This window comes from Osmerus eperlanus, chromosome 20 (assembly GCF_963692335.1).
Source record: "Osmerus eperlanus chromosome 20, fOsmEpe2.1, whole genome shotgun sequence".
Classification (NCBI taxonomy): domain Eukaryota; kingdom Metazoa; phylum Chordata; class Actinopteri; order Osmeriformes; family Osmeridae; genus Osmerus; species Osmerus eperlanus.
Genome location: NC_085037.1, coordinates 5,911,953 through 5,937,493, shown reverse-complemented (window position 1 = coordinate 5,937,493; position 25,541 = coordinate 5,911,953). Strand labels below are relative to the sequence as shown.

General features: G+C 49.3%; 1 protein-coding gene across 1 annotated transcript in view; it reads right to left on the bottom strand.

Annotated features, from left to right (window-relative positions):
• The window catches only part of thsd7aa (thrombospondin, type I, domain containing 7Aa), a 74,820-nt gene that overhangs the window by 173 nt on the left and 49,106 nt on the right, over nt 1-25,541 (bottom strand). The window contains exons 7-24 of the mRNA XM_062446059.1: nt 23,440-23,643; nt 18,312-18,506; nt 14,825-15,065; nt 13,655-13,770; nt 12,258-12,390; nt 11,950-12,053; nt 10,761-10,955; nt 10,178-10,444; nt 8,884-9,062; nt 8,501-8,506; nt 8,097-8,230; nt 7,677-7,830; nt 6,618-6,753; nt 6,156-6,271; nt 5,916-6,033; nt 2,473-2,618; nt 1,536-1,710; nt 234-407 (exon numbers count right to left, since the gene is read on the bottom strand). Coding sequence (XP_062302043.1) covers nt 234-407; nt 1,536-1,710; nt 2,473-2,618; nt 5,916-6,033; nt 6,156-6,271; nt 6,618-6,753; nt 7,677-7,830; nt 8,097-8,230; nt 8,501-8,506; nt 8,884-9,062; nt 10,178-10,444; nt 10,761-10,955; nt 11,950-12,053; nt 12,258-12,390; nt 13,655-13,770; nt 14,825-15,065; nt 18,312-18,506; nt 23,440-23,643 — 2,793 coding nt within the window. The remainder of the gene's footprint in view (nt 1-233; nt 408-1,535; nt 1,711-2,472; nt 2,619-5,915; nt 6,034-6,155; nt 6,272-6,617; nt 6,754-7,676; nt 7,831-8,096; nt 8,231-8,500; nt 8,507-8,883; nt 9,063-10,177; nt 10,445-10,760; nt 10,956-11,949; nt 12,054-12,257; nt 12,391-13,654; nt 13,771-14,824; nt 15,066-18,311; nt 18,507-23,439; nt 23,644-25,541) is intronic.

Sequence of the window (25,541 nt, the reverse complement as noted above, 5' to 3'; positions counted from 1 at the left end):
GGGAGGTAGGGAAGATGGGGAATGGGATGGGGGGGGGGGGGCACAGAAGAGTACATCAGCACTATAGAACCTATAACTTATAGCCTATAAGCCGTCATGAAAGGGAGATCCTGCACAGTGTTCGCCAGGTAACAGCTCCTTAAAGCTACAGTGCATTCTGCCCTTGGTAAGAATAGAGATGGCAGCAACTTGCAGTATGAGGCTGGGTTGATTGGACTGTGCTGGTGACTGACCTGTGCAGGGTCGGGCCTCCCACTCCGGTTCTGGACACTGCATCAGGTTCTCGGGCTCCTGGGCCAGCACGGCCCTGGAGCGCACCTGCACCGACCCAAAGCCCAGGTCATCTCCACCCACACAGCTCAGCTGGCATGGGCTCCACTCGGTCCAGTCGGTCAGATAGCACTCTCCTACAAACACACAAAGACAGACAGACACAAACACACACCGTTGACTTCAAAGTAATACAACAAAGTAGGGAATAATGCAATTTCTTAATTTACTATAGATGCCATCTTCCAATAACATGGATTGACGGTGATTGGATTTGGGGTTGGAAAATCCTAAGCCTTGTCGAAGGTCAAAGGCTAGACATGGAAATTGAACATCCTCTCAAACATTTACTCAGATCCATTTTTCATTATCTTTCGGGGTTGGAAGCTTGGTGCTTTCCGGAAAAGACAGGTTTCCTCAGAACAAGGTCAGAGAAACATTGAAGAGACAGGTCTGATGTGAGCACACTTCAAAATGTTAATTAATCATGAAGCTGTCCCAACAAACAGGCTATATCTGCCTCATGATTAGACCACAAATCTCACTCTCTCTCATTCAGTGTGTGACAGGGGACGTGATCTCACATCAATTATGTGGCATCAGGGAATTACTAGACTCACGTCGATGGATATGCTCAAACTTGACTTTGATGGACACTGCCACACAACACACAAGGCAAAAATAAACACAAACACACATCTCACTGCAGTACTTGGTGCAGCATGAATGAGTGTCAACTCTCTACTTCCACTTGACAGAACATGTCAAATTGAGACGTTGGATGTGTCATTCAACAAAAATAGTGCAGGAGGAAATATTTCCAAGGAAAAAAACTATAATTTTCTCGGCAGTCATTTCCTACCCTCCAGATAGACACAGCTCCCCTTACATAAAGTAGCCTGCTTTTTGCATATTCTAAGATTCTCTAGAATCCTCTGTCGACACCTTTATGAGCATAAACTTTTTGCCGGGTTCCAGAGAAAAAAAGAAGAAAGAACTGTATCTTTCACGCCGGTCAGGGAGACAAGTTCTGAGGTTGTTGATGTAGCCTCTAACACAGCTTGTGACTGGAGCTAGAGCCCTCTCAGAGAGCCTTTCCTCAAAAAGCAGGTGTGTGAGTTCTGGCTACAGTACATGGTATGCAACAACTAGAAGGGGGTACTCAGCTTAAAAGTATTAGAGGGGTGTATAGTTTACCCAGTAATGGTATCTGTAAGGGGGGTTTAGTTTAACCAGAGAGGGTACCAGTCAGAGGTAAAGGTTACCTGGACAGGGTACGGTACAGGCCTCCTCCAGGGTGATCTGTTTGTCCCCATCCACCGAGGGCTCCAGGTCTCCGCACAGCTCGTCGTCCACCAGGCTGCCCTCCCCGCGGCCCTCGCCGTCCGACACGAAGCACGACACGTTCCTGAACCGCAGGCCTTCCCCGCACCTCGCCCCCTGGAAGAGATCGGAGAGAAAGGGTGGAAGAGGTCAAACGCTGCTGCCATGGGCCACTCTCTGTGGACCGTCACACCCGGGGGGGGGCAGACGGCCATGTGTAAAACAGCTGGCTGCGAGGGCTCAGAGACACCATAGGCTGCTGCTGGGAAAAAAAGAAACGGCCCTGAACAGAGGAGAGTGTCAACAAATTCTGCACCGTGTCAAAAATAAGCTGCTCTAGGCAACAAACGAGGGAAAAGGGGTGGGGGGAGAGGGCGGGGAGTGGTAGAAAAGAACGAGAGACTGGGTAGAGAGGGGAAGACAGAGATAAAGAGGAGAGAGAGGGAGGGAGAGAGAAAGAGAGAGAGAAAGAAAGAGAGAAAGAGAGAGAGAGTCCCTGTCTGAGACCTCTTGCCTTTAATTAAACCCCCTGATGGGCAGAGAGTGGCAGACATTTGACAGGAGAGGAAAAGTGGGGGGGGGGGGAGGAGGAGACAAGAGCAGAGGAGAGGAGGGAGAAAGGATTGCACAGAAGACCTGACGTTTTTATAGTCTGGGATGGAATTAAATATTATTTTTTCTTTCGAGTGATCGAAAAAGACCTGCAGACAGATAAAGGAAGTCATGAAATAAAAATGTGAAAGGTGATGAAATAGCAATGTGCTGGGTGAAATACTGGACACCCAGAGAGAGAGAAAGAGGGAGGAGACAGAGACAGGATGCATGCCTGCAGTAGCTCACTGTGCTGTGCTATCCCGAGCTGAAGCAGGAAAGTCCTACCTCAGACGTGCACTGGGACCAGGAACTGTAGTGCCACCGGTAGCAGGGCCTGACAGGGCAGGGCTTCCACTGCTCCATCTGGGGCGGGCAGGGACGCCCATCTCCCTGGGGGGCCTGGAGCACTGTTCGCTTCCGCCACAACTTCCCTGGAGAGAGAGAGAGAGGACGGGGGTGGGAGGGGGAAGTTGTGGTGGAAAGGGGTGAGGGGGGGGGGTAGAGATGGGCCAGGGATGGGTTTTTAATCCGAATATGTAGTAAAGAAAGGAGCAAGAGGGAGAGAGGGAGGGGTGGGGGGAGAGGGAGGGAGGGGTGGGAGGAGAGGGAGGGGTGGGGGAGAGGGTGGGTGGGGGGGGAGAGGATGGGGGGAGGGAGTTGAGATGGTCTTAATGCAAATGTATATTCAACAAAAACAAACAAAGCATTATCCACCATTGCTTAGAACAGAGGAATGCCAAAAGATTAGTCGGTTCTGGGGTGGGTGTGGCCCATGCCAAGCGGTGCACATTTTGGTCTCTCATAGACTCTGGTGCTTCTGAACCTGTAATGACCTGCAGTAACATAATGCCAGTACCCCTGGCACCTGCTACTGTACAAGTGATGATTCACACTGGCATTAAAAACGGAGAGATTGGAGGCTCTTAGAGGTGCTATACTGTGAGACCGCTATCACGTTACTGCGCTTCTCCAGGTAATGAGTTTATCAAGGATCAGGCTGATGTGCAAGACCTTAGAAAGATCTTTCTGTGCACCACTTGAGTCTCTACCTCCCTTCCACCCTTTCTCTCTCCATCACCATCTCTCTCGGTGAATAGTTCTTCCTTTGTTTTCTTTCTCTCTGTATCTGTCTTCTTTTAATAGCTTTGGTTGTCGCGTTGGCTTCCTAATTACTTGATCTATGACGCAATTTGAGCTCCTAATTCTTATGCCCGGAGCCATTCTGAATATTTATAATTCCAGTGTTGTTTTAAGGTTGAATTAAGGACTGTTTAATATGTATGGCTGCTGGTAAGTTAGGGAGGGTGGAAGTAAGGCAGTTGACACAGACGCAGCATCTTTTACCCAGATTATTCCTGTGTGTAAAAGAGAGGCCCCAGGAGTGATGGTGTAAAATTCTCACGATTAGACAGACTCTCTTGAGAAAAGCTTTAGCCGTCATCTAACAAAATCACTGTGGGAAGAAATATTTTGAGCAAAATCGCTTCACAACCCACAACTGGGGAGAAAGTAGGTCTCTATAGCACATTTCGAAAACAAGAGCAATTTACCAAGTAAAATGAAACCTTTTCATGGTGGAGAAGGGGGCTGTTACATATTCAGTTCAGCCTCAGAGAAACTGCAAGCCTTTTAAAAAACATTGGTTAGGTACTGTGGCTATGTCCAAAGTTTGTTCCAATACCTACAAAAGTACTAAATGGACGCACTACAGAGAAGATGGGATTCATCCACTTCTTTCCACGAGCAAACAATATAGAGCAAACCTTCCCCTCTTTTATTCTGAAGTTCCAAGGACTCCTCTGCCAACTGTAGTGTGAGATCCTCTCTCTTGGTACAACAGAGAGGTCCCAGCAGTAAAGGTCATTTCCATTCCTTCACCAGCCCGGCCCTGGACCATTCATCTATGTTTACTGCCAAAGGTCACTCTGTCCTCCATGCACAATTGGGCCCCTTGACTCGACCCTCTCCTCGTCTAGCTACAGTTGATTCTATCACTTTGGGGATGCAGCAGTACATCAAATTAACTTCCGTTCCTCACCACATGGAGTGCACGTAATTGATATTATCCGCAATGTTGTTGTTTTCCCAGGCTGGTCCCACATAGGGGAAAGGGCATGGGACCATGGGTGGGGGGGGGCATCTTAATGCAGAACACAATCAGAGAAGGAGTCCCAGGGTGGGGTCGCCTGCAGCGAGTCACACCAGCTGCCAGTTCATCTTGTGTCGAGGCCGGTGTGATGCGCGCCCCGCCGAGAGCACTTTCAAAGGCTTCTGTGTCTCTGAAACCGCCAGCAGAATCAAGCCCCGGGTTTTCTTTAATCAGCTGGCGCCGACTCCTAGCCATTCTTTTCATGTGCGCTTTGCTCCCTCGCTTAAATGTTATTGCGTGTGCCCATGGTAACGACTTCTTGTGGTTGTGTGCTCTCTCTCTCTCTCTCTCTCTCTCTCTCTCTCTCTCTCTCTCTCTCTCTCTCTCTCTCTCTCTCTCTCTCTCTCTCTCTCTCTCTCTCACACACACACTTTTTCTGTCTCTCTGTATGTATACTATGCATCTCTGTCTCCATCTCTCCACTCTGTATCCTCTTCCTCCTCTCTCTCTCTCTCTCTCTCTCTCTCTCTCTCTCTCTCTCTCTCTCTCTCTCTCTCTCTCTCTCTCTCTCTCTCTCTCTCTCTCTCTCTCTTTGTCTCTCTATCCTGCTCACTGCAGGTGGCCACAGTGGTGGGTTCAGGGCACATGCAGAGGGTGACTGGTATGGCTGATGGGCAGGGTCTGTCAGTGCCAGCTGTCACTATCAGTGTTTGGCCGAAGAACACACGCTGCCATGATTATCTGTGCATACAGGGTGGATATGCCCGGGATTCTAGCCCCTCGGTTTCCTGGCCATTTCTACCTCCAGGTGTTATAATTACCTTGGCAAGGAAAAAAAAGAAAAGGAATTTTATTCCTGGCTCAGGAACAGTGACTTGTTCCTCTGGGGAGGCATGTCATTCCAGCAATTTCTGTCATCGCAAGCAAGTTTTTTTTATTTATCTTTTTGTGTGAGAACCTCTTCATTTGCCCCTGTGGTTCACTTGCAGCTTCACCATGCTGTGGAAGATCCCCTCTCCCAGGGACCGATTAGGCCCCACATCCCTGGGCCTGTACATATACTGTATATGTGTGTGTGTGTTTGCTGTGGCTGCTATATTTTTGGGTAGTATGGGATCTCAAGGACTCCTGCAATGGACTGCTCCCGCAGGCCCTGAGCACACAGCCATAATGGACCACCAATCAATGGACTGATCCTATGGAATTACATGGCTGGACATCATTATCCCCCTCTCAGTTGGTTTAAGGCTATCACACAATCATTCCTCATATCATAAAGAACGTTTCCAGTTTCATCCATTACCCTGGGAAGGACTCTCTCTCACTCGCTCCCTCTCTCTCCCCCTCACCCTCCCCCACATCCCCTTCCCTATCTGTCAGCCTCTCTCCCTTTCTCACGGTTTGGCGGAATACATCTTAGATGCACTGGAACGCCCATCGATACACCCTGCCACACAAGTATTTATAGACTAAAACGGGGCAGGTTATATCTGCTTAATGTATGGGTCAACACGTAAATCACATCATGGTTGTACTGTACATTGCCGTTTAGATTGGTGCAGGAATTTAAAAAAAGCGACATTTAGCTTGACTTCAGGGTCACAAAGAGGTCTCCCATAGAGGACGTGACAAAACCTACCAGCCAGTCCACATGTGTGGGTGCACTCGGACCAGGGGGACCAATCAGACAGCTGGCAGTTGACAGGGCACTCCACCACACAAGAAACATTCATTTGCCACTTCCTCTCAAGGCCGAGCTGAAAAGGAAGCAGATTCAACAACTGTGGCCGGCAGCTGCTTTTTTTGTGTCTTTGAGAAGTAGCCCGGCCCAGATGGAGGGCTAGTGAGTGAGGGAGGCCGGAGGAGGCCGCTCACGTACCTTCTCGCACAACGTGAGGTCCACAGACTTGCCATCGCTGCGCACGCAGTCCAGCATGCGTGTCTTGATGCCGCTGCCGCACACAGCCCTCTCACTCAGCTGGCATGTGCTCCAGTCTGGAGGCGAGACAAGGTGGCGCTCGTTAGCACGCTAGCACGCTAGCACGTTAGCACGCTAGCACGTTAGCACGTTAGCACGTTAGCAAGAGAATGGTACCTTAATGCATTCTTTTAATTCATTTACACACTATCACAACCCGCCCATCCGCCTCCCCCCGCCCCTCCCACACATGCACAGACACACACACACACACGTCACACTCTCAAAACCCTTCTGACTCCAGAAATATCTTCGCCAACCCCTGATGTCAGACACATCCTATAAATGTCATCCCATAAATAAATAAAAACTATGCTACGCTAACGTATTCGGCATCATTACAGTCTTCATGATTTGTCTCACCGGTGATATTATAGGAGTAGTAGAAGCAGTTGCTGTTGAGTTTGCAGGGGGCCGTCTCCGTGGTGGGGGGACACTGCTTTCCCTCCCCAGGAAGACGGATGGGGGAGGCCAGCCTCTCTCTGCTGCTGTTGCATGGCTGAGTAGCACAGAAAAGGAGCGTTCAGCCATAACAGTAACACGTGCTGAGCTTTTCATGCACGTGATGCATGAGCCACATGGAGACATGAAGTCGCTCAATCTCATACGTAGATTCGGCAATTCAACCATGTTTTTTCCCCATGAATATTTCCTACATCCAGTGCCTTCATTTCCACTCCTGCCTCATTTCTCATCTGAATCTGTGGTAGTTTGCTCAGGCAGAGGCCTATTCTTGGTGTCAGACCAGGTCTATTTGGAAAGCTTTCCTGTCTGCCTGCTCCATAGGGACATATTCCATATCCATGGTAATTAACTTTCCCAACAGATCCCTGGCAGAGTGCCTGGGAAGTGCCGGGGGAGCGAAAGTACATCACCCTTCCACCGCTCACATTCAAGCATAATGTCTGCTTGCACACACACACACACACACTCACACACACACACTCACGCACACACACACACCTCTGCCACAGTGTGCTATTTAGAGCTGTGTGAGCTCATCCCCCCTGCTGAAAGTCATCACGCCCAACACACCTCCGCACACACTCTCTTTTACACACACACACACACACACACCTTCTGAAATTCTCAGTATAAATTACAGCAGCTTTCCAGGCCAGCTTCCGCACAAGCCTGAATGGCATGGTTTAAATTGGAGCGAGCCCAGCATGAGAGCTGTTAGTGAGAGTGTCCAGTGAAACCTATTTCGCCGACTGGGGAAAGCACTGGTATAGTGGAGTGGACACACAGAAGGCCTGTTAGCATGTGTGAAAAGTGTGAAACCCTTCTCCACAAGGCCACTCAGAGGGAGATCGACTTCTCTGAAAAACAGGCTGTGAATGCAGGGCACCTTGCATTAACATCTAGTTAGAGAGTGACAGGGCAGAACGGCTAGGTGGTACTGCGGATGAATGTCCGTACCAGCGGACACGGGCTCCAGTCGCCCCAATCAGACAGCACACAGTCCTCGGGGCAGGGTAGACGGCTGTCCCTGGCCCCCAGGGGCATCTCCTCCGGGTCGCACAGGTAGTCATCCACCTGGTCCGACGGCCCGTCAATAGTGTTCTGCATGCACCTGGAAGTCAAGGCAAGTCTAGTTACATTTATTTCTATAGCACATTTCAAAGAAACCAATATGACCAAAGTTCTGTGCAAAAGTGTTTAAAAAAAGCATGAACAGATTTCAAAGCGCACAGGGAGGCTCTCAGGGATGTTATTCCTAAGGAACTACTTTGGTTGTGTTTCTACCAGGCACAGTACATCTACATTTAACTGAAATAAAGTTCAATATGGGTCACTGAATGCGTGAGGGAGTGTGACTTGTTGTTGGACCCGTCATACCTGACTTTGCGGGTCTGGACTCCTTCTCCACAGTTCTCCTTCAGGTCAACATTGCTGACCTTCCACACGCTCCAGGGCTCGGCCACCCACACGTACTGGCCGCAGTCACTGAGGCACGGCACCACCTCGTAAACCTGGAGGGATGCCAAAAACCATCAGCCAACAGCCCACCACCCCCACAGGATATCATATTTGATATTTTGTCTTCTTATTTGGTAATGTAAACGTGTGAGAACTACTGTAGTATGACTATGTGTGCTGCAATGTACAGTGCACGTGTGGGGCAGTCTTTCCATGTTGCCAGGGAGATCATGTAAGTTGTGCATATTTTATCGACATGGACAAAGTGATGTCGGTAATAATTCATTTCGACATAGAAGAACAAGGACCACTGTGTCACTCACCTGTGCCTGAGGAGGCGAGGGGATCAAACGTCCAGTAGAAGAAGAGAGAACAAGGAGGAGGGAGAAGGAGGAGAAGAGTTAAAAGAAATCGTGAGGTAGCAGCGTACAAGTTCTGGAAGTTTCATCACATTATTTGCTCTCCCTTTAATCTTCCATGTCACCAGGACTGGGCTTTCTTTAATTAGATGCTGAATAAGAAATTAAAACATGTCCACCACTGTGAAGCCACGGACTTCATCAAAAGGAATCAGTGTTATGAGTAGTTTCCGCGCGTATGAAACACATAGGAATCCTTCTTGTGAAGAAACCTTCAAGTGGGCCAGGGATCTCCCGCTGTGTGCTTGGTGAGAACCAGAGACCCCCCTCTCCCCCTCCTCACTTACCTGGTTAACATGGTCCAGCTTGGGGCATGGTCGTCCACCGTTGTAGGGCTTTTCTCTCAACCACTTGGAGCGCACTTTGACCCCACTGCCACACGACTTGCTACAGCGCGACCAGTTGGACCATTCACTGAGCTTGCAGTCGGACGGGCAGGGGATGATGCAGGCCTCTTCTATGTAACCTGCAAGCACACACAGTTCTAGGCCTCAGCTGGAAGAACTCCAGAAACTCAACATCTTCCATCTAATATGATCCAAGTGAATTGCTGTACATTCCCCATCTGCCATGGGTAGTGCAGTGTGGGTAAGAATGCTGAAGCATTGAAGATTTTAGATAGAAGAAAGTAGCAATTCCAGTATGTCTGGCCACCCTGTCGACATAAACAAACCCAATTTAGCTGTGAGGAAGGCAATCGTGATGTTTCACCAACATTTCTGACTCACCCACAGCACTGTAAACAACATCACCCCCACCAGACCCACCACCCTGCCCTCCTACCCCATCGCCACGGGCCACATGTCAACAGACGACAACCACCCCTCAGTGTGTTGTGTAGTGTACATAATTCACAATACTCCACTAGAGTCCCGGAACAGCTGCTGACAGAGCCACAAGAAAAGTGGCAACTGCTGGTAGCATCTGGTTCCACACAAAGCTGAACCTCTATTACTCAGGATCACGCTGTGAGTCTGCCTATGAGTCATAAAGAGGACGGGCTCGGGCCCGAGCCATCCGAGTCCCAGGCATGCGCTAAGCACTTTGATGTGAGCTTGCATCTTCCACGGCCAAACACAGAGAATACGACAGCGCCTAATTCCCTCTCCTGCTTCCGACCGGATCTGCTCCGGAATGCTAATGTGGCTGGTCGAGGAGGACTCTGACAGATCTAGGCTGCGGGCACCGGAGCCAGGCTTGCCGTGTCCTCATTGATTCCCCTTGATTGGTTTTACAATCAGGAACTGATAAAAGGACGCAGTGAGATGAGTATGTTCTTGTCTGACGTCAAATGAGGCCAGGATGAAACAGAATCAATAAAACAGATGTGTAATTTGGAGGAATAATTATACACTTGACTTGAAGCACAACACCCTCTTAAATCAACAAAACGGCGCTGCGAAGTAATTGGACGAGACTCTAACAAACGAGCAAGAGCCCCACACAAAAACAAACAAAAGCCTCTGTAATTGCATCAGCTCTTGTTAGCCCGTCGACAGAGGTGCATTCTGGGCACCGTAGTGTTTTAGGGAGGTGTTTAGACAGGGAGCAGGTGGTGTGGGAGAGCCAGTGGGGACTCACCATGGCTGTTGCAGCGCGACGTCTCCACCAGCCGGTTTTCCTGGTCGTAACACACCATGGCCTGGTAGCGGTAGCCCTGGCCACACTCCTTGATGTCCCCCTGCACCTTCATGCCCAGCTGGCCCTCCACACGACCTCCTTCTGGGAGTATGCAGTCCGACCAGTTGCCCACCGGCTGGGCGTTGTACTTGTTGCAGGGGCAGTACTGGGTCTCGCTCAGAGGGTAAACCTGGTTGTTCTTACACTGGTCACGCTTCTTACTCTTTCCTGAGAGAGAGAGGGGGGAGAAAGAGAAGAAGAAAGATAGAAAGAGAAGTTGATTTTTGATGCTTTTTATTGAGACATCCTCGAATAAAAGCAAAGCTAGTAAATCTTCCATCCTCCTTTTTTTTTTTACGCAACAAGAAACATAGCCACACATGCCTATCCCACATGGCCCTGTTGGAATCTCAGATGGCACCAACACCTCAGGCAACATAACAAGAAGGCCACCTTTAAACCTGTCAATCAGTTAACAGTCTCATACTAATCTCACAGGCTGCCATGGCCCAGAGGTCAAAATTCAAGTGAGCTCTCCACTCACCCACAAGCACCCTCTTCCTGGTCCTGACTCCCACACAGTCCGCCGTGCAGGAAGAGAACTTGGACCAGCTGGTCATCTGGCAGTCGTCCTGACAAGGGAGCTGACAGGGTTGAGTTAGCGGGGGCATGGAGCTGGCGAACTTGAGGCAGGAGCCAACATCCGCCTGGCCGCCGTCCTGCTTCCGACACGAGACCGCTGGGAAACGAGGTAGGGGAACAGGCAAAGGTGAACAAGAAGCTTTGCGACACTTTGACAATAATCTCATGCTCTAGACGCTCTTAAACTGACAGCGATCTGGATCGATATAGATGGCTCAACTGATTAGCACACTGTCTGGTGATGTCTTTTAGATGGGCTGGCTGTCGTCTTTTTCACAAACAGAACTTTAGGAGGTACTCGTAAAATGAGTATGTGGTTGATTCAGGATTGGTGCAAAGGAACATCAATATATTTGCATATCCACACGTTCCTTCCGCGCTACGCAATGCAGCGCGAATGCACGCACACGCACACACACACACACACACACACACACGTAGCCTATTGACCTCGACCATCAGCAGAGCCAGACAGATTGGCACTGAGTGAGAAGTAAGATATGTGTATTGAATTGCTTCAGGCCCTTTGTCGATGTCTACAGGGATACTATTACAGGTAATGGCTTCTAATGACATGAGCCAAGATGGAGGAGCAAGGTGCAGGGAATCAGATAATGGCTACTGTCTGCGAGGCCCTAATAGAGGTCTTGTTCAGGCGTTGGAAACAACACTCTCAGTCCACCTTTCTCAGCCTTTATCTTGTAAATGGAAGTCTCCTATTTGAAGTGTTGGATGTGTGCGGGGCAACGTATTGAACACAGAGTTCTCTCCGCCCACGGGGTGAACCTAAATGTAAGTCCTCTTCAGCTCAGGCTGGAGGGAAAGATTCGAATGGGTTTCTTAGAGTTGGTTTGACCTCAACATCCGACTGGAACATTTCGGGGAAAGATAAATGTTGCATGCAGCCTCGGGTGATACTTTGATACCAGCGCTCCCTCTTGGACTCTGCCAGCCAGTCGGCCGAGTTGGTGGGTACACTGATTTGATCCTCAAGCACACACACACTCCCACCGGAAAACAATCTTGGCTTGGCCTAAGTAGTTTTTTCAAGATTTGTTTCCAGGGGTGAGGGGATTGGTGCAGTTCCTTACCTCGGGCCTGGAGGCCTGGCCCGCAGGTCTCCTGAGCCCCAGGACTGTCCTGGCGAACCGACCACGGGACCAGCTGACACCGCCGCCACTTGTGGGTCTTCCACCTGAAATGCATTGAAAAGGAAATTGCTGCACCTCGCCAAACATCCTTGTTTTCTAAACACCTTCCAAACTGTTCTTTTGCTACATTAAGTACTGTTGAGTATTGTACTGTTGAGTTCACAGGGCATACAGAGGTGATGGAATGTTGGAATGTTCTGGAATAAAGTGTTACCTGAATGTTGGAATGTTCTAGAATGGAGTGTTACCTGAAGCCCTGACAGAGGGAGGGAGCATCGCAGTCCCTCTCCTGGGTCAGGACCTCCGGACAGTCTTGGCCCCCGTTGGCTGGTAGCTGGATGATCAGACGCTTCCTCGTTTGTTTCCTTTTGGTGTTGCCACCTTACAGGAGCAGGACCATCACACACGGTCAGTACTTCACGGAGCAGAACACAGAGAGCCAATGACATGAAGGTGTCGTCTACAGCCTCCTAGTCTACCAGGAAATTGATTTGAGATGGAATGCCTCCTTACGTGATCCCTTGCATATCACAGTTTCTTGAAAAGGTCCTTGAAAAATAAAAGTCTTTTGTGTGCTGGTGTCTTTCATTTGTGTGAGCAGTGTTTCATTAAACGTGCCCATGACGAACACTGAAACATAACGAAGCACAGTTGGTTTCCGAGTTGCTCCACCGCCTCGCTCGCTATTGCTGCCAGTGACTTGGCCAGCTCTCAGGGATACTACAGAAATGCAGCTCGGAATATCAATCTTAATCTGTATCTGAGCTCTTCTGTGGCCACCCACATCTGTGGGTGTGGGTGTAGGGTTATTTAGTAGGGTTGTTCATTTTCCATGAAGCCCATATCGCTATAACTGTATTGTACATTTACATTTAGTCATTTAGCAGACGCTCTTATCCAGAGCGACTTACAGTAAGTACAGGGACATTCCCCCGAGGCAAGTAGGGTGAAGTGCCTTGCCCAAGGACACAACGTCATTGGCACAGCTGGGAATCGAACCGGCAACCTTCTGATTACTAGCCCGATTCCCTAACCGCTCAGCCACCTGACTCCCAATTGTATAGTAGAATCCAGAGTCCTTGTGGGTAGTGTGGGAGACTCACTGACAGCTGTGTGGGCTTTTAAATGATTGAGAGATTGTCATCCATAAAGCAAGGACGGAAGCAACCGGATGGCAAGTTTAACAAGATGGCTGCCCAATTAAAACAACTTTTGAAACAACTGAAAAAAAAGTTCAAGCTGTTTGAATAGAGTAGTTGTTTCTGAAAGGATATAAGTCGTATCAATATTTCAGACAGTACCAAACGACTCCAGGGAAAATATATCACAGAGATTCCTACGTTAACAAGCGTGCTCAGCTCTCAACACGATTACTGTGACTGGCAAACTACTTCAAAATTGCCCAGAACAGTGCTTGTTAGAACTTTTAAAGCTTTTTATAGAGAAGGTCGCCAGGCAACTGTGTTTTTCTGTGTTTTTCTACAACAATTCCTTAACTAGAAATCCTTACAGAGATTATTTTACAAAGTTACAAGTAACCAAACCTTTGTCTCTTGTTTATTAGACATTCAGCAGTACACCTGGCAGTGCATCGTTATGCACCGTAGCTCTAAGTGATTAGACATGCAGGGAAATAACAGCATACCTGCTTGGCATGCAGCTGGACAGGGGCTCCACTCGCTGTAGGGGGTGACTATGCAGTCTCTCTTGCAGGGCAGGAGACAGGGGCGCACGGTGTCTGGACGGAGACTCTCTGGGCACCTGAAATCACATCATCTAGATGCTTCATACAGCCTCATACATACAAAGGACCAGGGCGACAAAAACGCGCTTCAGCATCTGAAAAAAACCCAACAACCTGGATCTCTGCCAAAGAAACCATGCTGGAAGCTCCCTCACAGGCTGTGTTCAGTGATATTCCTCGCCAGCGGGAGTTTGTGTGTGTGTGTGTGTGTGTGCGCGTGATTAAAACCCACGATGATACTCATCCATAAAATACATTTCACATACCTACGGCGTTTATCGGTTTTAGCGTTTTTCTTTCCACAGTTTATTTCTAGACCAGTAGCCATTCGTTTATTGATGATTGGCTCCTACTGCTTAAGAGGCTGGTGTGACGGGCTCGCAGCCATGACAACAAATTCAGATTCCTGGTGCATCCTAATGTGCTCCTCTTTCGTAGATAGACTCGTGCTTCTCAGCATGTGGCAGCACTGTGGAACTCTGGGTAGAGAATCCTGGTTGGGAGAGGGGGGGGGGGGTACAGCAGGAACCCACCCCAGGCTCATCTCCATACTCAGCATGGGACTGAGCGAGGCTGCCTGAGCGCTCCTTTCGCGTGCCTGCCAGAATAATGCAACTATCAAGCTGAATGAAATAAATAGATAACTCCTCTCCCCAGCGGACGCCTCGGGGTGGGAAAAAAAGACCCAGATGCTTAAAACAACGAGCCCCGAGTGCTCATCAACTCACACCTCAGCCAGACGCCAGCGACAACGGAGCGACGGGCGCTGGCAACGGCACTGGCCCATGGGCGGACGGTGGTTAGAAAAAAGGCTTGGCGTGTTTTTTTATAATTAATGCTAAATAAGGGCTTTTACGAAGTCCTCTGTTGGAGGAAGAGGAAGGCGGGAGCCGCGGGGCAGTCGTAACAGGAAGCATCTGCGCCGGCTATCACAAGCAGCACATCAGCATAACCGCTCGGCAGCACATTGCGCCTCAGCCGTTCGTTCGTAATGGCGTCGTTTCAGGACATTAGGACCGGAGCTAACGCCTCATCTGCGGCGCCCAATGGGAGAGAGGGACCCGCGCTTACTTTTTGGGCGGCACCTGCCCCACGTTGACACGGACACAGATGACCTTGCGCGTCTGCATGCCCACGGAGCAGGTGGCGTCGTCGCCCCGGGCCCGCCCCAGAGAGGAGTTGGGGGCGGGGATGGAGGTGTCCTCGATGCACTGGCCCCAGGGCCCTGTCTGCCAGTGGTACACCGTGCACGGGTGCTCGTTACAACTCCGGGCCTCCAGCAGGGCGCTGATGTTCGGGCACTGGACTCCACCTGGCACACGCGCACACACGCACACACACACACACACACTGTAATGGCAGAATTCTAGTGGCACTGTGTAGATTTGAATAGTCAAGAGATGGCGGTTTCAATAAATGTATTTTGCTTGTACAAATTAAGATTTAACTAAGTACTTTGTGATCAGTCATTACGAAGGAGGTGCTAGCCACAGGTCGTTCGCCAGAGTGATGAAGAACAACCCTAAAACCCTGCCTTATATAAACTTTAGATCAAATGGTTCTTCTGATGGTCAATCCATCTATGTATCAAACTCTGTGATTGGTCAGCACTGCTCAGTGACAGTTTGACTCCATACCAAGTGTCCCACAGTTCTTTGATGTGGCATCTCTCCCCAAAACAGTAGATAGTAAAGCCACAGGAGTTCACCAGTCAAATGGTCAACTGTCCTTTGTGTGGGCAACTTCAAACAAGTATTTAATTAACCCCACCCATGCAACAGGAAGGGTCAGAGCAGCTTGATCAGTTCATCCATCTTAAACTGCTCCCTCAGATCACAATAACAATACAATTGAATCCACATTGTCTCCAGACCAGCTGTCTCATCCTCCCCAGGTGTCATAAACTGCAAATGGCATCTCTACCAAATGGAGTTGATTCTTCTTAACCAACTTTAGACTTCCATTAAAACACATTCCTCATATATAAAACACACACATTATAACTGTATTCCAAATTTCCACTACACACACACACGCCCGTAAATGAAGGAGCACACACGCACATGAACGAACACACACACACACAAATGCGTATACGCGGGTGTATACGAACGGACACACGCACGCACGCGTACATGAAGGAACGCACACAATTGGATGAATAGAGAGAGATAGATAGAGAGAGAGAGAGAGAGAGAGAGAGAGACAGAGAGAGAGAGAGAGAGAGAGAGAGAGAGAGAGAGAGAGAGAGAGAGAGAGAGAGAGAGAGAGACAGAGAGGGAGGTTTTTCTTTATCTCTGTCTTTCCTTTGATTTCTCTCACTGGGTTAAAAAAATACAAACCAAAGCAAAGTGACAAAGATAACTAGGTAGTCCCCCTTGGGGGGCGCAGACAGATATGAGTTAGGGGGGGGCGGGGGGACAAGAACGTGAAGGGGACAGGATGTGAACCCTCTGCCCCCTCCAGCACCACCACCACCACCACCACACAGGCTTGTCATTAGCTGCCAGCGTCACCAGGGAAACAGGCCGCCTCCAGGGGAAGGTCAGCCGTTACCTGGGCGATAGGCACTGAGCGAGAACGACCGATCGATGCTGGAGTGGAAGCAAAGCAGATAAGGCCACACTTGGAGGGCCGCTGCTCTTTCTACCGTCGAGGGCCGCAGAGATAGAAGAAACAATTGATCACCGGCAGGCAGGCAGGCCGATGCCCTTCACTGGGCAATTCATAAAAGATATTATTGGATTTCATCCCAATGTTCATTAATCAGCTGGCGAGCTCGTTGGAGAGCTCATTTGTGATGACATTATTGATGCCACTGTACTCTCTGTGTATAAATGAGACAGTTTTATCGACACTTGAAGGTGCAAGTGTCACCAATTTATCCAGTGAGGTGTGTATGAACATTGAATCTGGAGCAAGTGGAGGGTGTCTCAAATCTGAGCTCTGCTAATACGGTGTTTCTTATTTCTTCCCAGGAAGTGTTCCTAGTTCCCCGCCAGAGGTGCAGGCCCCGGTATCTCTCCTGACAGAGAGGATCTCTCTCTCTCTGAGCGGTGTCTTGTCCGTGTGTTAATCCTGTGTCACTACCAAAGGGGTGTTCGAGGCCCGGTGTAATTACTCAGCTTGGGCGTCGCTACGTGCTTAGCCTGACTTAGGAGACAAAGTATGAGCGGCTCTGTTGCTTTGCGCTGGCGGACTGACTGAGCCCGCTCTGAGCGGGATGCAGAAGTGCATGCTGGGTACTGACAGGTGCTGTCTCGGGCCAGCCCGCCGGGTGCAGATGGCCAGGAGGGCGGGGTTTGGAGGAGAACACACACAGAGACACCGGCATGACTGTAAAAACACACACACGCACACACACCAGCCTGCTGGATATCTATAGTAGATAGTGTCTGCTGAATCATTGGAAAGGAAATTCAGCGAGCACTCATATTCTATGGTGTTCCGGCATATCTAAGTCAGTGCTCCATCAATAACACTTGATTGTATCCCTGCGTAAAGGCTGGAAGCCTTGTAAAAAGCCATGCGATCGCGTCTAGAGAACCTGCCGGCGGGAGAACCCATACTACAACAGCAGGGGCTGTAAAACATCCCATAACAATCCATACATGCCTGTTATCACTCTGTCTGTCTCGAGTCTATGGTGCTTGGGCTTTTGGTGTAAGTGGGCTGTGAAGTGGCTGACTGTCAGTTGGGGGGGGGGGGGGGGTCTGGGGGCCTCTGGGGGGGGGGCACTTTAAACCCGGAGCATCTCTCACTCTCTAACATGGCATTGTTGCCCTCTCACACTCTCCCATCCACAGCTCTGCTCGCCAGGGGGTTTGCAGCACTCAAGCACTAAGGAACCCTCGTTACTTGGACTGCACTACACACAGTCAAGGGCTTCTTTTCTGCTTCACGAGCAAGGAGTTATTGCTGAGCCAGCAGAAGTGGGAAGGGATAGACTGCCATCCTGGTAGCCATATATCTACATGCTATCTACTTATAGATGCATCTACTACTGAATATGTGAAGGGAACATTTTCTACATCAGCAGAAACGTCTAGGACGTTCTACGTTTGTTTAAGAGCACGGGAGATGCTTATACCGAAGAGAGCAGGGACCTTTGGCACCTGTGACAGACCTTGAGAGGACGGAAAAATGCAAAGTTACCAACCCTTTGACCGAAATTAGAGCATTTATGACAGACATAAATACCAAGGACTGGGCATCTACAGTCAATGTCACTTTAAACATGGCTGAAAGTAATCTAGAACCACTTGAGGTCTATCAAGCTGGCTACCCTCTAGTCTAAAACGACACGTCTCCTTACCATGCATCACTGTTACCCAAGCCACAACCTGGGCAGTGGCTGCAGAGAAGCATAAAGAATTCATTAAGCGTTGACATTCGACTGGGAGTACACCGCTCAGGACAAAGGCAGGGGGGGGGGGGGGGGGGGGGCACTTGCCTCAGCAGCCTGCTTGTACAATCTAGAAGTGTCTCCTGAGATTTGTGGGTGTGTGTACTTGTGTGTGTGTGTGTGTTCTAGTGTGCGTGTGTGCTTTGGACTCACCTTGGCCTGCGTTGTAGGCCAGGATGGAGCGAGCCCTGGTCTGCTTGCCCTCCGTGTTCTTGCCTGAGCAGGTGTGGGAGCACTGGGTCCAGGATGTCCAGGGGCTCAGCACACAGTCCTTGGGGCAAGGCACCTCACACACCACGGGCATGGGCAGGATGGCATCGCGACACAGCTGTCTGTCCACGTACTCCCCTACAAACACAGACAGACGGACAGCGTGAGGGGGAGAGAAAGAGACAGAAAGTGTGTGTGTGAGAGAGAGAAAGAGACAGAGAGAGAGAGAGACACAGAGAGAGAGAGACACAGAGAGAGAGAGAGAGAGAGAGAGAGAGAGAGAGAGAGAGAGAGAGAGAGAGAGAGAGAGAGAGAGAGAGAGAGGAGAGAGAGAGAGAGAGAGAGAGAGAGAGAGAGAGAGAGAGAGAGAGAGAGAGAGAGAGAGAGAGAGAGAGAGAGAGAGAGAGGAGAGAGAGAGAGAGGGAGAGAGATAAAGTGTGTGAGAGATTGTGAGGAAGTGAGCCTCGATGCGTCAGCCTCACATGCGTCGACAACCTCGTGTTCCACTAAGCATTTATGCATGCAGTGTCAATGACCGAAAAGAAAAGGTACGTTGTTAGCGACAGTGTGTTTACCTCATGCTACTCTACGCAACTGTAGCCTGGCTTCTCAGACAAACACATAAATAAACCTACTCCAGTCAGAACTGTCAGACTCTGGGGAACACACCAAGGTGATAACAGCTCCTTCAAAAACACTATTTATGACATCACTCATGCATAAATACTGAGGTTTATGCTACTTTGACTTTCAGATTCAGTTAGGCATTAGTGTAATCTGCGTCTCATGACTTTGATAGCCAGCGTGAAAGAGAAAAAAAAAAATCTAAAGCAAATGCGTCCTTGAGACAGAGACTTACACGCGTTAAATAAATCCCGCTGCATCTGCTGTAGCCGACCATGTTGCTGATGGGAGACCGTTAGGGTCAGAGTTCAATCATTATCCGAACACTGTATAGACATGTGCGTTCAATCGGAATACATCTTTGGCAGGTAAACTGCTAGAAATAAGCGAGTTGAATACTTTTAAATCATTTTAAATAAGGAAGACATACCGTGATGCCCATATCCCCGTGTGTTTAACACACAACAGTGAAAGTGTGGAAACGGCCCCAGCATAAAGAGATGGTTCAGCTGAAGTTCAGCAGCCTCTGATATGCATTAATACAACATTATCCTCCTCCTCAACACACGTGTAGGGAAATTAGAGGAGACGGCGCTGAGCTGAGGAAAGTGTCACAAAGCCCATGGTGTTTGAAAACATGAATGAAAGAGAATCCTCCCAGAGCCAAAACAGAGCCAAGCACATTAGTGAGCGAGATCTTTTCAGCTTGTCCGTCACAAATTGAGGTTTGCTGGGGGAAACCTAGTTCCGGCGGGCCTTTTAACATCTGCTACTTTGGCATAACCCTGAGGCCAGGACTCTCCAACCTGGTTCCTGGAGAACGTAGCTTCCTTAACCATAGGTGTTTGCTCCCCCCAGTTGTAACTAACCTGATACGTTTTTTGAATCAGGTGTGCTATAGAAGATTCAGGCTGGAGCAAAAACCTACAAGGTAGCTTTCCAGGAAGCAGGTTGGAGAGCATTGTGCAATTACTGTAAAAGAGAAAGGCTGAATCTGAGACCACCCTAGGCCTCAGGATGGATCGTCCTAAACGGCTTATAGAGGAAACAGGGGATTTAGACATTTGAGGTCCTTTCAAGGTTTTTTGGCTCACTTAAAACACAGTGAGCCTCGCAACTAACCGGATTGTATTGATCTTGAGATCTACCCCACTGCCCCCAACCCCCAACCCCACCTTCCTCCACCCTCCACCCCGATCTCATCACCCTGCCATGGGCCATATCAGTAAAAAAAAATCCCATTGAGCCAGGATGAGGAGCTGGAAGCAGTGAGTCAGATGACACTTCTGGAACCCCAGGGAACCAACAAATCAATTTCCATCAGCAGCAAACAACAGGGGATCAATAAGGTCCAGACAAGAGGGACCGATAGGACCACCTGGGGGCCCTGGGGGATGGGGGGAGGGGGGGGGTGGCTGAATGGATCCCATCCTAGTGATGGATGCTGGGAGAAGATCATGAAAGTGTTTGTGTGACACTGATGATTCAGAGGATGTCCTATTACGGGAACAATGTGAGTCTGGCTACTGTCAATTATGCACCCACAAGGAAACAGTTATGTGTTAACATGTCAACACCCCCCCCAAAAAAACCTTCCTCTCAGACAATAAACTCCTCAATCTCTGGGTCTGGTTAGTGTCACAAATCCATTCAGCAAAACTCCCCAAAAAGGATATCTGAAAAAGCTCACATATATATCTGTCTGGCCCTGATTCTGGGAGGCGCCCGGGCGATCAAAAGAACCGGTTTCCTTTTAGCGTCACACACATCAGACGAGTCAAGCGGTGTTCTCTACCTGTGTCTGAACCTCCGCTGACGGAAATGTACCAGCCAGCGCCTGACATCCTCTCCATTCAGCTTCTGCCACATCCGAGAGAGATTGCTTCTCTCACACACTCTCGGAGATAATGGGGAAGAAAGGCAGACCGAATCCAACTCGACGGAGTGGAGCAGGCACACGTAATCTAATTTAGCAATAAGTCTGATTCAAAAGGGTGCCGTGAGGGGAAAAACAAGCCTGCTGTGTAGCTCAGTAGAGTGCCTTTCAGAGAAGGAAAGGGGTATGGAGAGGTCACCTCAAACTCAATCTGTTTTCTTCATCTCTCTTCTTCCTGTTCTCCGACAGCTACCTGGGCTTGTTAACTGCATAACTAAATGGGTCAATATAACACAGCTACCCTGTGGAATAGGAGGATGGAGGGATGGAGAGAGAGAGAGTGGCAAGTAAAGGAGGGTGTCTGGGAGAGGGCTGGTGTTATTATTATTTTACATCAGCAATATATCTCATTCCACTCATTCCTTGGGAATTTAATGTTCGGTAAAATGGGAGTTGTCTCTCAAAGCGATACAGCTTCCAGTTGTGTGTTTGTATGCATGGATACATACAGTACGGCACTGTATCCATGAAGCACGTACACGGAGTGGGCTGTGTACAGAGAGTGCCGGGGATAAATCCTTCTAAATGAAAGTTGTTTATGATCTATTTTATAAGAAGGAACACAGAGATGGGAAATAGCAGAGGCATAAATCTAGTACCCAGCTCACCTCAGCATCTCTCTGTTTGACCGAGAGATGACGGCAATTATCGCCACGGTGACAGGCATGCAGGCAGCACAGAGGGAGCGATGGTGCTGAATGGGAACCTTGATTACGACCATAATATGGAAACTGATTGAGGAGTGCGAACACCCTCCCTCCCTCCATCCATCCCTCCCTCCCTCCCTCCTCCACCTCCCTCCCTCCCTCCCTCCCTCCCTCCCTCCCTCCCTCCCTCTGCTTGCCTCCCCTCTCACTCTCATTCCCCTGGGGTCTCATTAACTGCCTGTGTGCCATGCAACAGGAATGTCCTCTATAATTGCTAGATTCAAATGCAAAAATCGAATAGAGCTACAGAAGGGAGGGTGGAGGTGGGGGTGGGAGGGGGGATGGGGGTGTGGGTTGGGATGGGGGGTGGGGGTTGGGATGGGGGGTGGGAGGGGGTATGGGGGATGGGGGAGGGCAAAATACAATTATAACTCATAGTCCATAATTGAATCATTAATGCAATGTGGAATTCCTTCTAACACAACACAATAGTGTGAAAAGAGAATGTCACATCATCTCATATTGCCATCTCAATTCTTTTGTCTTTTTAGTACCCAAGCTTATAGCCCTTAAATGAATTAGGCAGGTCCAATTTGGTTTGTGTATGTCCATTAGGCTTGGGATTCACACTCGTTACTGCTTTCGTTGTTCAGAAATTGAGTCAGCTATACTGTTGAAATTAATCAAGTCAGGTAGTCAGGTAAATCAAATTATTGAAATTAGACTTCAAGTCATCTGCATGGACGAGTCTCCTTGGTGTACTCAACCAAAATGAACCTCCCAGATCATATTAAAAATGCATTTTTCTCTAGGAACACAATAACAAATGTTTTCCCTGTATCAGACTGCATCAGAGAATATCCGTTTTTTTGTGGCTTTTCTTTGTTTTTAGTTGGTTAGGGAAAGAAAAAAAAAATTACAAGAAAAGATAATCTAACAGCACACAATGGTGAGGTTGTCACTTGGTCTGTGTGTGGGAGTGTAACAAAAAAAGAGAGAGGGTAAGAGAGAGAGAGAGAAAGGGTGCTTCAGTTTGTACCTGCTGTGTCTTGTAAATATGCATTACAACAGGGCATTCCTTTCAAACACAGGAAATAGGGGAGTAAGTCTTTGATGTCAAACTAACAGAACTCTGACTCTATTGCCCAGATTCATTTGGAGAGAATTTAAAAACAGATGCTGTACCCAGTACACACTGTGTGTGTGTGTGTGTGTGTGCGTGTGCATGTACACGTGTGTGTGTGTGATCCCTCAGGCAGTGCCAGCACAGCTCTCCCGGTGCCTCATGCTCTCAGCCAGCACAATTACAGCCAGTCACTTGTGCCTGGCCCCAGGGACACCAAGCAGCAGGCTGGAGCTAGCTTGGCTTTAGTCAGGCCCTTAAGCACACACACACATGCACACGCATACACACGCATACACACACTCTCGTTGACACAGTGCAAATACAAACACTGGCACAAGCCTCAACAGACCTGTGTAATCTTAAAACAACAACAACAACAAAACAGCTACAAAAACAGCAATTATATATGTTGGGCACCAGTCCAGGGCTAAGGCCCAGCAGTGCCGGTTCAAGGGAAGACCAAGAAGCACAGGCACACAGCAATCTGCGTCTGTGAGCAGAAACATATTGTACACATCCTCAAAACAAGCTAGGGGTTTCTCCTCGTATGGTAATGGTCTCATTCGATTATGATCCTAATCACGTTACAGCACACAGATGTTGGTCTTTACCTTATTCTCCTCGAGACCTTACTAGGGGAACATCTAATATCGAATCAACAAGTCTGTTGCCAATCCCAAAGGTGTGAACCGAAGGATGTGATTCTGTTTGTGTCTCTGACTTGTCCTCTCTGCTTACCGTCACTGTTGATGCACTGCACTTGTGGGACCTGTGTCCCCGGCCCGCACTCTTTCTCGTTGTCCGGGACGCACTCCTCCAGTCTCACCAGCAGCCAATCGTAGCAGCTGGGGTCGTCACATGGTATGGCCTCCACCAGGTGCGGGCAATTCCCCGTGCCGGCCGTGGGATCGTTGGCGATCCTCCTCTTCCTCAGTTTGAAACCTGTCGGAGAGCAACAGGAAGTCAGCGAGGTGATGAAGGGCGCTCTGCCCCTGCTCCCGTCGGGTGTCACCCCTCTGAGGTGTGCACGGAGCCACACTTGTTCTGTGAGTACACTCAAGCCATTTGAGCAACTTCAAAACATGAACTTCCCCCGACGGTCACAGTGTGCCTTGGATGAGAACCCGTAATGTTGCATTAACATGACAGGCCATTAAGCCGCACAGATGAGAGGAATTACAGGAACAGCTCCTCATAATGATTATTATTATTCTTCCCTCATTACGCCGGGTTTTACCCAAAGTGACTAATGTATGCAGCAATCCATTAATACGGCAGGGATTGGGTATGGCTCAGATGAAGGGCATGCGAGCAGAGCCTGGGGCCCAGGGAGACCTCGGGGTGTGGGAGGGGAACCATGAGAACCCATGCCCAGCCCAAGGTCACCTTCCCCCCAGCCTGGGGCCCTAATCACACCGCTGCCTGGGCCAGATAAGGCAGGAGGGCAGCGGGGTGCCTGCAGGACTCAGGTGGGGACCGCTCAATCTCTTCTCTGATTATTTCTATCCCCTTCTCTTTCTTCTTCTCCCTCACACTGTTATTCAATCAGGCGGGTCAGCCGAACGTATTGTCATGTGCTGGAGGGCCGAGGTTTGGGTTTCATCTGGAGGGTTTAGGGTGTGGGAGGAGGGGGAGGGGGCCTGGGGAACCCAGGGATCAGCCACTGCCTGGATATCAGTTAAGGACAGCAAGGTGTGAATATTGGAAGAAGCCCCTCGCCTTAGAGCAGGAGGGTTCACTGTCCTGCGCACAAGCAAATACTAGAACCAAACCAGTCATATTTAATTACCCCTGTAGGCTGGTGTGTATGCGTGTGTTTATATGTGTGTATGCGTGTGTTTATGTGTGTGTGTGCACGGCCATAAGCACAGAAGATCTCTCATTAGCGAGACAGTTTGTTCCTGGGATTCATCAAATCTGTCTAGATCCAATCGCAGCCTGTACTCCTTCTGCCAGCCAAAACACACAGTGACAAACGTTCGCTAAGCTAAGGCTGGACATCGCAGCACGATGACGTTCATGCTCCATGTCAGGTGGATAAAGAAGATTTAGGACCCAGACGATCCCAGAGAGTCCACATCTCTCTCGATAATGAGAGCCAGTGTTTACACACTCAAGTCTCCGTGTATGTGTGTGTGCGCGCGCGCGTCTCGAGTGTGTGAGTTTTATGACATCAAGCAGGAAACGGCGCACGATGGCGGAACCAGAGTGAGAGGATCCATCATTAAGATGCATCGAGGAGAATTTCCAGCCATCCCCCCACATTTGAGGCGCTTCATTAAGGGAGAGTCAATATGCATTAGTCATTGCGGAGGCCGCTGTTCCTGCGATAATTAAGGGCTGAGCCAGCGAGCGTGTCAGCCTGGCTGATGGACTAGCAACGACTGTCACGCCGCCTAACAAAGAGGGAGAAAGGGACACCGCCAAACCTCCTCCACCTCCGCCCTCCGTCACTGCACCCCCCCCCCCACTGCTGCCCTTCTGTCTGTCCATCAAGCTGCCTGTCTGTCTGTCTGATTGGCCACCCGCCCGCCCGCCCACCAGTCTGTCTGCCTGATTGTTGGTTTGTCTGTCCCTCACTCTCTCGTTTTCTCTTTCCATTTGTCACTTGTCTTTCCCCTCTTTTCCAGGGCACACACACCATAGGGCTTGGGGATAATGAGGAGGCCTCAATCTTTTTCTGTCATTAAGTCTGTTAATGACAGCTGTGGGACCTGCCTCATATACTGCACAGCCACTACAAACACCCGCTGTAGCTAATACGTCAACAAATGACTAGTTGGCAGCCTTTAGCCTCAAATTCCGACTTCAGTAGATGTTTACTTCACATTTGATCCCCA